The following is a 13,211-nucleotide window of genomic DNA, read 5'->3' on the forward strand; positions in this document are numbered from 1 at the left end:
GCTTTGTCACATTATGCAAAACAGCTACCTCGTTCTATCAAAACCCTCCCTTGTCACTGGTGTGTTTTTGCTTTTAAATTCATCCCTTGGGTCTAATCAAACGTTTGTTCCCTTTGTATAGAATTGCGGACGCTGTTTCTTCTGGGCTCCATCTTTACAAGCTAGTGTTTCCCAGATTGTGCTGTATGGCTTTCTCAGTCAGCATCCATGAAAGAAAAGATGCTGTTGGTTCTGAGTGAACTTGTCACCTGGAAACACCCACCCTAGCTTCAGGGATTATACTGAGTTAGCATGTGTGGTGTTGCTACCATTTCTCTCTGCTCAAATGAGTAGTAAAACATTTTGAGCTTTTGAATAGTAACTGAGGTTAGAGGTGTCACCTACGTGCCCCAGAGGCAATATAGATAGAATGTTGGGACAAGATAGATAGAACGCCTGGTGCAGAGGCTTTGGTGAAAGGTAGACGACCTTGTATTCCAGCTTCGGTTTTCCAAATTGCTCCACCCCTCTCCTCTGGCCTTTGTCCTCTGGGCAACACAAAGTGACATAAGTAGCAGCTATGAGAGGGTAAGTCCAATGTTTCTGCCTTCCAAGAGCATTTTGTTGTTGTTGTTGTTGTTGTTTTATTAATGCTTTGTGTGAGTAAATACCTTAAATAGTCTATAAAGTAAAAATGGCTTGAACCAGCTCGTGTAAGCCTACCACTACGTTAAAATGGTGCCTAGTACCATACGTTAAATACCAAGAAAGACTGTATCTGAACCAGGAAGCTTTGAAGATGTGTTGTGAACGAATGTGATAGCAGGCCATTTATTCTTATTTACTCAGGAGAGCTGTTAAGGAAAAAAAGTTCCAAGTGCATTCCCTTCCAAAAGATTAGAAGCAACAGTGTTATCGTTAAAATATTCTGTTTCTATATAAAAAATCCTGAAGCTCCCAGGTGCGTGCAAAGGGTGCATGTGTGAGCATGAGACCGGTTCCATAAGCCATCAGAAACCTGATTATTCTTTTAAAGTCACACTGAGAGGATATGGAGATATCAACATTTGTGAGGAAAAGTGCTTCCCGTATTTCTACGTCAGTAGGTCTTCTGTTATGCTCTTCAGGTTGAAGCTGTAATGTCCTCACATTTTTAGACAGTATTGGTTGGTTGGCCACTTCTTTATCATAGGGATCCTGACACCTTTGTCCCTCACATAAAAACCATATCTCTAGTCAAAGCGAATTATGTTCTAATATTCTCTAAGGGGTGGAAGTGAAATTTCTAACCAACTTGCTCCAACAATCCCTTGTTTGCGTGATTGAGTGCAGATTGGTTTTGAAAGGTTGGGTGGGATTCTGAGAGAGTAGAAGAATGTTCCTCTTCAGAGACCAACTCAGCAGAAGGAATGGTTCAGCTTTGAGTTTGGATGGAGGCAAGAGCGAGCTTTCAAAGAAGAATGTGGTACGAAGGCTCAGGGCTAGAACAGAAACCAGCCAATGAAAGAGAATGGAACAGCGAATGCCTAGAGACGACTGAGTTCTGCTACACAAGCTGAGCCAGCTGAGTCATGGCGCCTCCTCCCAATTTTGCATCTGCCAAAAGATTAGTTTATGTTGGAGGGCCATGATCTCCACACTTAAAATGGACTGGCTTTGTGGAGCCAACTACCGTCTGGGAGATGGACCACAAAGGAAGCAAAAAGAGAAGGGTGAAGGTACATTCTTTATCCTGGAAGCGATGATACAACACACCTAGCATATTCTGAATGGACATAGCCTTTGGGCCCCGGGATTTGAGGTGCTCCCGTGTATGTGTTTGACCATATCTGTAGGATTCTCATGGGGAAAATGGCAGTGTCACTGTGATCATTTTGTGTGATCACCTAAGCATGAGTGTGTAAAATGGACGTTAGCATGTGACTATGTTGTGTGGAGTAGGTGATGGATGCTCTTTTCCTGATAGCTACATGGCCATTGTTAAGGCAGATTCTGTACGGCCCATGGACTCAATATTGGTCAAAACCATCAAATTTTAGATAGAAGAAATTAGGAAAGTTGTCTCATTAGTAATGAGAGAAGGTAATGGAGAACAGTAATATGGTGGTAAAGTTACCATTGCCAACCCACCCAGGCCTTCTCGAGGCTGAAGAAATCTGACTGGGTGTTTGATCGTGAATCAACCTTACACAGTCTCATTGGCTAACAGAGAATTTATTCCTTCAGCAGATATTTGCTGACAGACATGAATCTGATCTGTGAAGCAAGTTCCTCCCTCAGGCAACTTAGCAGCACCACCCAGTGTGGTAGCCGACCATGTGAAATGTGGCTGATGTAACTGAGGAACTGAATTTATAATTTTATTTCATTTTCATTCATTTAAATGTAAAAAGCCACATATGGCAAATGGGTACCATACGGCATGGCGCATGTAAGGATCAGAGTTCCCTGGCATGGGTCAAAAATGTATGGTTCTGGTTTCCCTTTTCCTCAAATAATTTTGGTTGTGGGAGGGGACTAGGGGAGGAGAGATTCCCAAACCTGCCAGTTTTACTTGGTGATTTTTCATTCAGCTTTTTGCCCCCTACATGAAGCTGTTTCTCTCTGTTTCTACGTATCTAATATACCAAGAATATTGAATTTAGTTAATATGGCCCTGACACTTGGAATCATAGAAATTAAGATAATGAATAGTTAATTTTTTATTATTTTTAAAAAACTGTGTTTTCAATTTTTAAAATCTGTATTAGCATAATACTTTAATCACCAATGCCACCATGTTGACATAGATAGATAGATAGATAGATAGATAGATAGATAGATAGATAGATAGATAGATAGATAGATATGCGTTTACTTATTTTAAGGCATTTTAGCCCGGAATGAGGCTTTCTCTTGTTGCCCCAAGATACCACGAACCTGTCGTTGTTCTTCTTAAAAAATAAGTATCAGTATCTCTGCCTATATTTGGTCTAAGAAGTTGCCAGCATTTGAAGGAAGCTCTTTTCTGCTTGATGGAGAAGATTTAAGACAGCAGAACTAAACTTGGTATAACATAATCTCTTGCGATTGCTGGAAAATTATTGTCAATAATTTACATGTCCCATTTTGTGTTTTTTTGAGTGTACGTTTTTGCAAAAGGAATCTTTGAAACCTAGCAATGATTGATGCAGAATCTTCTTGACCCTTGCTGAAATCCTAAAGGCGTATTGGTGCAGTTGCCAGTGTTTGCCATGTAAAACCTTGCTTTTGAATTCTTAGGAGTGGTTCTCCTAAGCTGTTCCTTATTTGCAGCCATAAATTCCCTGACCCCAAGAAGCCTACTAGGGAGGCGAGAGGGTCCCAGTGACCTAACCTCTCAGGGGCTGATTTAGGAGAGCTGACGCTTCTGAGGACACATACTCAAAGTTACAAGCACTTTGGCATCTCGAACCTGGCACACACAGGTCCCAATGCCTGGCCCACTGCCCAATATTGGGTCCCTGGATTAATTACGTGCCCTGCTGGGCCTTGTGGGCCATTGTGAAAGTCCAAGTTGGAGCTCTGCCAGGGAGACAAGCGAAGGAAGCTGCCTGCGATGAGGCGGGCAGGGAGGACGGTGTGAGGCCGGGGTGCACTGAGCATGCGGCTCTACCTACCTCAGTTTTTGACCCCAGTGGCCAGCGGAGGCCAGTGTCAGCCCTGTCATTGTCCCCTAAACAGGACAGAGTAAGAGTGATAATGAGAAAAAAAGGAAATTTCTTTTTCCTGCTTTCATCATGGACGGATTCCTTAGTACTTCATACTTATCACATGTTTCCAGATGAAAGAAAATAATTTAAAATTGTGATTCACTTTCATTTGTGGCCCGCAGGCTCAATTCTCCCAGGTTTTTTTTTTTTCTTCCTTTTTCTGGAGGGACAAGAAATGAAAAGGAAATGGGATCCAAGAAGTCTAGAAGGGTAGAGACCTCTGTTTCCTTTGCTTCTATTCCACGTTTGCCACTCAGCTTTAGTATTTCTTTTCCATTTTATTGATTTTTCAATGAGTGAAGAAGAAGGGGCAATGGGGAGAGTAAGTAAGGTTACTAATCTGACCTTTTATGCAGATCCAAGAATGCAACATTAGTTCATATTCATGGAAGTCTCCACAGGTCAAGCTTTACAAAATCTCTTGGGAATTGTTGACTCCGATCTGGGAGATGGGCAAGTTGCCTTGCTAATTTAATAAGTTAGTATTGAGCTCTAGGCCTCAGTTTTCTGACCTGTGAAATGGGGGCATTCACATAGATGCCACCAACTTTCTGTCCAGCTGTGTGATACAGCATCTTAGCTCCTCCATGGCGTTCACTAAGCAGAGGCATCAACGACCGTGATTCCATTCGTGTTACCTGGGAGACTCGGGCAGCGTGATGCACTGACAGCATGCGGAGGAGCGGAGACTGTCATTTGGGAAGTTACTACCCAACCAGCCTGACATCTGCCCTGCAGCTGAAACACAGCTCTCTTTTTATTTTCTTGTACAGTGGGGCACCAAGAGTAAACTGAGCTATGAGATTTCAGTTTTCCTAGGGGGAGGCCTTTTCAGGGTGGTGGTATGGTTGGCCATCTTAACTGTCTTTGAAGGTGACTCAGACGATGGTCCACGGCTGGTAGCAGGCTAGGGCTCCCTCTCACGTGTACAGGATTCAGCATCATAGCAGTTAGAGGGACTTTAGAGACCATTTATCCACACTTATATTTTACAGGTGAGGACACCTGGGCCCAGAGAGGGAGGAGACTTGCCCAATGGCCAGCAGGTCCATGCAATGCTGGACCAGACCCTGGGTCTCCAGCTTCAGTGTGTGATGTAGCCAAGGGCCAGGGACGAGGGCATGCTTAGCGTAGGCCCTTGGGTGCTTTGGGGCGTTGCATCCAGGTTCTGAGTCTAGGGTCCTGGGAAGGCCATTTCCTTCCATTTGTTCACAAAGCTATTTATCTCACGGTATGTTGTAGTGACTGGAGTTATGCTGAACGCATCTAATCTTTTAAAGATGAAAGTGCTGTGTATCCAGATTTTCTTTGAGTACTCCTGTCCTGGGACAGAAGGGAGCAGCATCCATTCTGGCCAATAGTGTACTCTTAGCATCATTCTGTTTGAGATGGCTTTCTACCAGGAGCGCTCTCAGCGCTGGGAGTCTCCACTGGGCTCTTCTCCAGGGAATATGATCATGTAGGAACCGGGGTCAGGTCAAGAAGGAGCCTATAGTTACCCACAAGATCACTAGAGAATTTCTGTGGAGGTGAATTTTTTTTTTATTTTAATGCCCTGCCTTATATTGCAGAGCACCGAAGTTAGCAGTAGTCACAAGTGACATGAAAACGTAGAACTGGCCGATGATAATCGCCAATGTTCGTTAAATGTGCCAGGAACCCTTGTGAGGACGTTGTATATACCAACTCGATTGATTGATTTAATCTTCACACCTCCTCTGGGAGTCGGATCCTGTTACTGCCCCACTTTATAGTGAGGACAGAGAGGCTAGGAACTTGGCCTTGCCCACGTGGCTCTGTAAAGAACGAAGCCAGGACACAGGCCTAGGAGGGCTGCCTCTTGGTATGTGTGGTGTTTGTCCTTTCAGCTATGCAGGGTATGGACAGTTTCATTTTCAGGGTCCCTCTGAGCAGTATGGGTTTCTCTGTTCCCTTCTCTCCCACGCAGAGACGCTCTCTGCGGCTCCTTGCTTCCTCACACCTGCTGATGACCGCAGACACAGCTTTGCTCACCCTGCTGATTTTCTCAGCTTGACCTACCCTTCCTCCCAGTTCTCCACCTATCAAAACTTCCCTACGCATCACGGATTATACCACACATCCGAAAACCATTTTGATCGCCAGGTCAGAATCAATCCCTTCCCTCCACCCCAAGTCTCACAGAAGGTGGCCTGCACGTGTCAGTGAATTTGCTCGGTCTTAGAGTCAAGCTATTTGTTGATGTGATGGCCCCGCCTCCATATCTGTAACCTTAAGGGAAGGTGCAGGCATAGCTTGGAGATACTGAGTGTTCAGTTCCACTGCAATAAAGCAAGTATCACAATAAAGTGCGTCGTAGTCGTTTTGCTGGGGGAAGGTCTTGCCTTCAGTTTGTAAAAAAAACAAAACAAAAAGAAAAAGAAAACATCTATGAAGCACAATAAAGCAAAGTGTGATAAAACGAAGTGTGCCTATACCATGTTGTAGCCACGTGTCTTTCACCTGGGTATTCTCTAAAATTAGTTTGCTGGTTGACTAAATGAGAAACGGAAGAAGTACCAGCAGTAGTATTCTGGATTAATAAATTTTCCGTCATAAGCGATGACTGTTTGAAAACATTTTTTAAAGAAATGTTTGAAGAAAATATTTCCAAAATGTCTAACCTTACTGCCCTCATGAGAACAGTCTAGAGAAGAATAGACTTGACTTTCTTCAGTGATGGTGACTTTTCAGGTAGTTTACTGTAGATCGGATGAATTAATCAGCAACTGTACAAGTGCCGACTTTGTTCCAAGCAGTGTTCTTTGCACCAAGGTTACAGAGGTGAACAGACCCAAGTCTCTGATCCCATGAGCTTACATTCGAGAAGTGACGGGTGATAAACTAGTAAATGAATCAATGAACAGGATAATTTCAGATAGTGAAAAGGGGGAAGATAAATTACGCTGCTCAGCCAGAGGGTGAGAAGGGGAGGCTAATGGCAAGTTATGATCCGATGTCTTAGGATGTGACCTGGGTCCTCAGACCTGGGTGGCAAAATGGAAGCAGCCGTGGCCTCTGGAGCCAGAACTGTCCGACAGAAGGACCTGCTAGAGCAGGATTAGATGTGATGTGTGCATCAGACAGAGGAAGCCAGGCCCAATGGAATGAGGTGTGGGTGGAGATACTAGTTCCCAGTGAGGTTACAGGTAATTAACAGCCAGATCCTGTTTGACCTTACAAGCCATAGGAAAGAATTTTCAGTTTATCCTAAGCAAAGTAGGAAGCCACCGGGAGTTTAAAGCAGAGAATGACATAAACGGATAACATTTCAAATATAAATGGATACACACACCCTTCTGACATAAGAATTGTTATAGTGTGGTTTGTCTCTCTTGTTACAAAAGTCAATATTTTACATTGTGTTTCATTAAAGAGTGTACGTATTGGAGGTTTTACTACGTATAGTGTTTTAAAATTAATGAAATAGGAACAATTATTTTTCTAATTTCCTGCCTGCTTTGACCAACTGATTTTGCACCATCTTTTGATTTCTTTTAAAACTGTGACAGTTGCATTCATAGCTTCATGAAAGAAACACCAGCCAAAGGCTGACTGATGGTGCCAACTCGGACGATCTCTGTGGAGGAGATACGTACTCTTCCAAGTATCTTAGGCTGATGACATGATACGTGAATGTGAGCAAACAAAGTAAAATTGCCTTCACAGATTGGACCTTGCGTATTTTCCCGTGGACTCCCTTTTTCGGTGTCTTGAATCAAAGGGACAAGAAGGCACCAGTGACCACTGGTTCTCTGACATTAATCTGTGTGTGGGATTGAGGCCTCCACCCTGCAGTTAGAAATTACACTTGGCAGTGACGACTATAATTTTGTCATTTGTCTAAGCCTGGGGTTGGCTCCTAAAATCTGATGTTGATAGTGACATCTAGTGGATCTTAGTAGATGAAGTTCTGTGACCTATAAAACATTTAATTGCCGAGTACTGGGTGAGGAGCCAACTCCGTCTTCACCATTCCCACATTCTAAAGTACAAACGTGGACTCTCTGTAATCCAGGTTGGTGTAGCTCAGGTACAAACTGTCAGGAGTGTTAAAACCTCCTTTTTCTTCCTCTAGACAGAAGACCCAACCATGGAACGACCCTACACATTTAAGGATTTTCTCCTCAGACCAAGAAGGTGAGGCCTTGGGAGCAGACGTCCCTTTTATGCCTTGGTTATTGGTTTTCTCTGAGGAAGATTCCATTTGTTTTCCCGTTTCATCGTTTTCAAAAGTCATCATAAATATGAAAGGTGTAACCAAGTCATATCCTTTATAACCAATTTTCTTCCGTCACGCAGTCATAAATCTCGAGTTAAGGGATTTTTGCGATTGAAAATGGCCTATATGCCGAAAAACGGCGGTCAAGACGAAGAAAACAGTGACCAGAGGGATGATATGGAGGTAAGCTTCAGAGCTTCAGGCCTTCGTCTCTCTTCCTTGCCTAAGATCATATTACTGTTTTACTGTAACACTTTAGAATTTAAGGAAATAAAAGTTTCTAAAGCTTAAATGTGAAAAAACTTAAAACTGCACATGAATCTGTCTTTGATAATCCACTGATGTGTTTGTTTTTCATAAAAAAGATAGATTTTTCATTTTATGTTACAACACTAATAATCGAAGGGGGTTCTTCCCTTTATAAAATGCTAAACCCCTATTTTATTAATAGCCCCACCCCTATGTGAAATTCTCACATGTTTAATTGTCTTATTGCTTTGGACTCTCAGCTCTTTGTAAATTCCTTTTAGCACTTGGAACTGCTTCAAAGTGGATAAAATGATTTAGAAAATCTTTTCCAGGTTTCTTACTTATTTGGCCCACAGGTGATAGCATGCATCAGGAAAGCTTTCCTCTAGAAATGCCATTTTGGAATTAGCTGTCCAAAGGAACTTTCTTTTCCCTCCTGGCATAGCTGCCATTTAACTTTCTAATCATACACCTATACCGTGGGTCCCATTGTACCTTCTCAGCACACCTTTCAGACAGTGCTCTTTTGTGAGAGAGAGTCTCATCTTGTTCTGAAAATATCCATTAAACAAGGCCTCTCTATGGCTTATTTGCACATCTGTTTGCAGCTGTTGCATCTACGTGATATGTGAATAATGCGTTATGGGCAAGTGAACCAAACCTCCCTCAGACCGACAGGTCATATTTCCAGGCGGTATTTCATCTGTGAGCTTTTAGCTCTCTCTGTGAGGAGGAGTGAAGTGGGTGGTAGACTGTCATGAATGTTAAGATTTCATAAGCACATCAACAGATTTTTATCTCCAATCCAAGGAATTTTTTACACGCTTCTAGCCTTCCAACTGCAGTAACCAGTGAATTACTTAATTTTCCAGTGACTTTACTAGGGGATGTTAGGAAGGAATACTTAATGCCTAAAATATGTGTTGCAAAATGTAGCTCGAACTCTGGTACCTTGAAGCCTGTTTATGTGGTGGTGAGGAGCAAGTGGGGAGTTTCTAAGTAGAAAGCTGCAGGTTTCCTCTGGCTCCCGTGCTGGTAGTAGACCCAGAGCGGGAACTTCACCTCTAAAGGCAGCCTCAGTGCCACCCTCCCTGGGGAGCGACAGGGCCCTGGGCCTCCTGGTCTCTCATGCTGTGAATTCTGGTAGAACACACGTGCAGTACAGCTTCTCTTCCCAGCTCCCTTACACCTTAGGGAGGTGTTGAAAAGACAACGGCAATACCATGACCCATGTCATTGCCATGGTTTTGTACAGCCCTGGAGGCCCTCGGGTCAAAATAACGAGCATGAATGATGAAAAGAGTTCGACTGTGACTGAAGTCACATAACAGACCGTACATATCCAACCCTGTTGCTCCCAATAATAAAGTCATCTTAGAAAGCAGCACGGTTAATTGGCCATTGCTCAACATATTGTTAAGACTCTTCTAGAACTGATTTCTTTGCCCTCATTGGGAATTTCTCCAAATGTGGCACCTGAAATTGCGACAGGAGCCCACGTGCAACAGAGTGAGGAAGAAGACGCAGCATTGTGATTGTCTCTGCCCCCCATCTGAAGAACCACCCTCCTGATCTTCCGTTTGGTTTTATTCCACAGCACGGGTGGGAAGTTGTTGACTCAAATGACTCATCTTCTCAGCGCCAGGAGGAGCTCCCTCCTCCACCTCTGCCCCCTGGCTGGGAAGAAAAGGTGGACAACTTAGGTCGGACTTACTATGTCAACCACAACAACCGGACCACTCAGTGGCACCGACCGAGCTTAATGTGAGTATATACGGTGACTACCCTCTGCAGTTAGGTACCACCATGCCGCTCTGGAACAAGGTGGGGGGAAATAAATCTCATGTCCATAAAAGCACATGGTTCTGCAGCACCACGGGATTCCCCCTCATTTAGTGAAAGAACGTGGGAGCCCGTCAGGATTTGTATGTTATAAAGAAGCTCTCGCCTTTGTGTCACGTTCTGCTATTTGAAACACGAACAAATTTATTTTGTGTGTCTGCTTTAGACAGATGTCATGAAATGCAAAACAGACGTTATGTTTCCTAGATTTATCTTACGTGTGGTGATTATATCACTTCCCTCTTCTTCGTCTTTCACCTCTCACGAACCCAGGATGGAAAACAAGCAAGCAAATTGTCTTTGCAAGTCTCTCTTTTCCTTAAGATTTTGGGTTTTTATTCCCTTCAATTATTTGATTTGGCAACCCTCTCAAAAACTTTTGTTTTTCCTTCTTGGGAAATTTATCTATCACCCCCTTGATATAATTAGGAAGACCTGGAAGGGTGGCAAACTCAGAATTAGTAATTACTATTTATTGTAATCCCTCCCCAGCCTCAGGGATGCAGTCAACTGATTATCATTTTGTTTACTTGGCCGTTTTTGGTTTGATGGTCGCAAATAAGCACTAGTTAAACCTCAGCTACTATAAAAAAAGATCTGAAGTTGTTTATTTTTAAATTATATAGCAAGACCTAAAACTATTATTATGCAATAAAAGGCAAAAACAAAGTATTCAAAGGAAAGGAAAATTATCCTAGACATCATGAGCTCCCTAGCAGCCAAGATAAGAGGTAATTATTATATCAGTGAATTATATAATTTTTCAATATGTAATAAAAACCAAGTATATTAGGTGAGATAATTTTCTCCTTAAGCCAGACTCTGAAGGAAATTTGCTAATGTTTTTGAAACAAGTGGTATTAGTGCTGTGATGATGGGTGATCATGTTGATAACCCTTGGATCTTTAGAAATTGCAAAGATATTCAGCATGTGACTCTGGGTGGGGAAGGTGGCCAAGAAGTTTGGTCTCGGTTTTGTTTGATTTAGAGATAAAGCTTGCAGAATCTGCAACACCAGATAGCCAATCCTTCCTAAGCCCCCAAATGGGTTCTCGTGAATATCAGCTGCCCTTGGTCAGCTGTGGACCGCCCAGCATTAGACATCAGCTCCTTGTTCCCAGGACACCGTAAATGTCCAAACATCGGGGTAATGTTCAACTCTTCTTTGTTGTAATATTTTTTTCCCATGGAAATGTTTTAGTTGATTCTTTCCATTTTTATTTATTTTTTTTTTACTATTTCTCTTTGATTAATGACCATACCTATTAAAACTGCTGTAAGCCATTTGACTATCTTTGTAGTAATAAAAAAATAAATAAAAAATTGGGCTCGTCTTGGGCTTGGTTACAGGTAGTGATCAGAAGCATCTTGGTAGCAGTACCCTAAGCAAAACACCATTATCTACCTTCGCTAAACATCATAAGAAAGGAGCACCTGAAAACATAGCACTCTGTGGGGACCATGGGCACATGGCTTAGTGAAATGTGTAGGGCAGGTGTAGGCCTGGACGTAGTACTTCCAAACAGAAGGTGACCATAGAGGAAACCCTAACCCTCTCTAGTCTTGTGGTAGCTTTTTAAAAGAGTGTCATGTGACCTCTGTAGAATAGTGACCGCTAGCAAATCACAAAAGAAGAACTAATACATATATGTGAAGAACTACTAATACATACATGTGAAATCAATACATATATGGGAAAATGTTCACCTCCATTAATAATGGTCATGCAGACTGAAAGTGTGTATTTGGGGGACAAATTGAGTTAATTGCTATTTCTGTACCTCCCAGAGTTGTGAAACTAATGAGAGAATTCTTGAGAAAAGACTTCATATGTTTTTTTAAACATACCATCTTTGGTGACAGTGTCCCAAGGAACTAAACCAAAACAAAAGATGTAACTTGTGACGTGCTAGCTCATCAGTAGTCCAGGAGCAACATTGGAAAAATGCAGTTCTTCTCCATCCAAGTTCAGGTTCACATGTAGCTTAGGGAGAAGTCAGTGACATGACTGTCCCAACAGTGGGCCAAAAGGCACTAAGCCAGGGAGGACACCAGTGGAACTCAAGGAGTGCCTCTTGTCCAACAGACATGACTTCTAGAAAGCAAGAGGAAAAGTTGGATGAGGAGAGAGTCGGTTTCCACGATGAACTCTTCATCCCATCTGAACTATTTGAGAATTTGGGGTTCTTTCTTCTTGGCTTTATTTGGCTTGGCCAGAAGCCCTCAAGCCTTCCAATTGTTTTCATAATTCGGTTTTCACAGAATACTACAGTTCTCTTTGGCGGAAAATTGATATGAAGAAGTGTCTTTATTAAAAGGCTCTATCTGGGGAAATCAGATCGTGATTGCCAAGTACTAAGCAAAGAATCAAGACTCTCCTAGTGACTCATTTCTTACCCCATTTACGACAGACGTGTGCCTCAAACTTCAACCCCCCTGAGAAAGTTTCACCCTGAAAACTCCTTGTGCCCTTGGGCAGTTCTTACAAACCCCTACCCCACACGTCTCTCACAGACTCGCCACCCATGATCATAAACGAGCACTGAAGTGGCCTGACTACGCCCAGCTGCCTTCTGTTTGCTCTTCTCCCTTGGCCCCAAGGTTGTACGAGTGCCCTCTTCCCCCAAAAGAGCAAAACAAAACTCGAACCCTCCCCCCAGCTGCTTTCACACGTCAGCCTAATACACCTTCCACTGGAGAACCATCCAGCTGCTGACAGGTCTCTCTGATTGCCTTCTGCTTTCTCTATCACGGCACAGAGCACATAATATTCCAACTCCCTGTGTGAGCAGGACTGTGCTTTCTTATTCACAGATCCACCCTTGCCTCTGGCACAGAGTAGGAGCTCCGCAAATACCTTTTAACTGAACGAGTGACCACAGATGAATCCCTTCTGCACGTGATGGTTGAGTGAAATGTCTAGGGCAGGTGTAGGCCTGGACGTAGTCCTTACGGAAAGTGACCTTAGAAGGTACCCAGACCCTCTCAAGTCTGATGGTGGCTTTTAAAAACTCCTAATAGTAGATTTGTCCTTTTCCTATTTAAATATAAACTGTAAACGTCTCACAATAAAAACTAATTTTTTTTTAAATAGGGAGGGATTATATTAAGACTGTAAATGAAGATGAACTTGTTAAACTCAAACATTTATTTTAACTCCTTTCATCAGC

The 13,211-nt window shown here is 42.8% G+C and overlaps 1 protein-coding gene across 12 annotated transcripts in view; it reads left to right on the forward strand.

Annotated features, from left to right (window-relative positions):
• Positions 1-13,211, forward strand: part of NEDD4L (NEDD4 like E3 ubiquitin protein ligase) — a 310,035-nt gene that overhangs the window by 231,373 nt on the left and 65,451 nt on the right. For all 12 annotated transcript variants that reach the window (XM_019755309.3, XM_074339904.2, XM_088798016.1 and 9 more), the window contains 3 exons: positions 7,807-7,868; positions 8,031-8,133; positions 9,797-9,963. In XM_019755309.3, the coding sequence (XP_019610868.2) occupies positions 7,807-7,868; positions 8,031-8,133; positions 9,797-9,963 (332 nt within the window). The remainder of the gene's footprint in view (positions 1-7,806; positions 7,869-8,030; positions 8,134-9,796; positions 9,964-13,211) is intronic.

Source organism: Rhinolophus sinicus, chromosome 4 (assembly GCF_057876585.1).
Source record: "Rhinolophus sinicus isolate RSI-liver-muscle chromosome 4, RSI-T2T, whole genome shotgun sequence".
NCBI classification, from domain to species: Eukaryota; Metazoa; Chordata; class Mammalia; order Chiroptera; family Rhinolophidae; genus Rhinolophus; species Rhinolophus sinicus.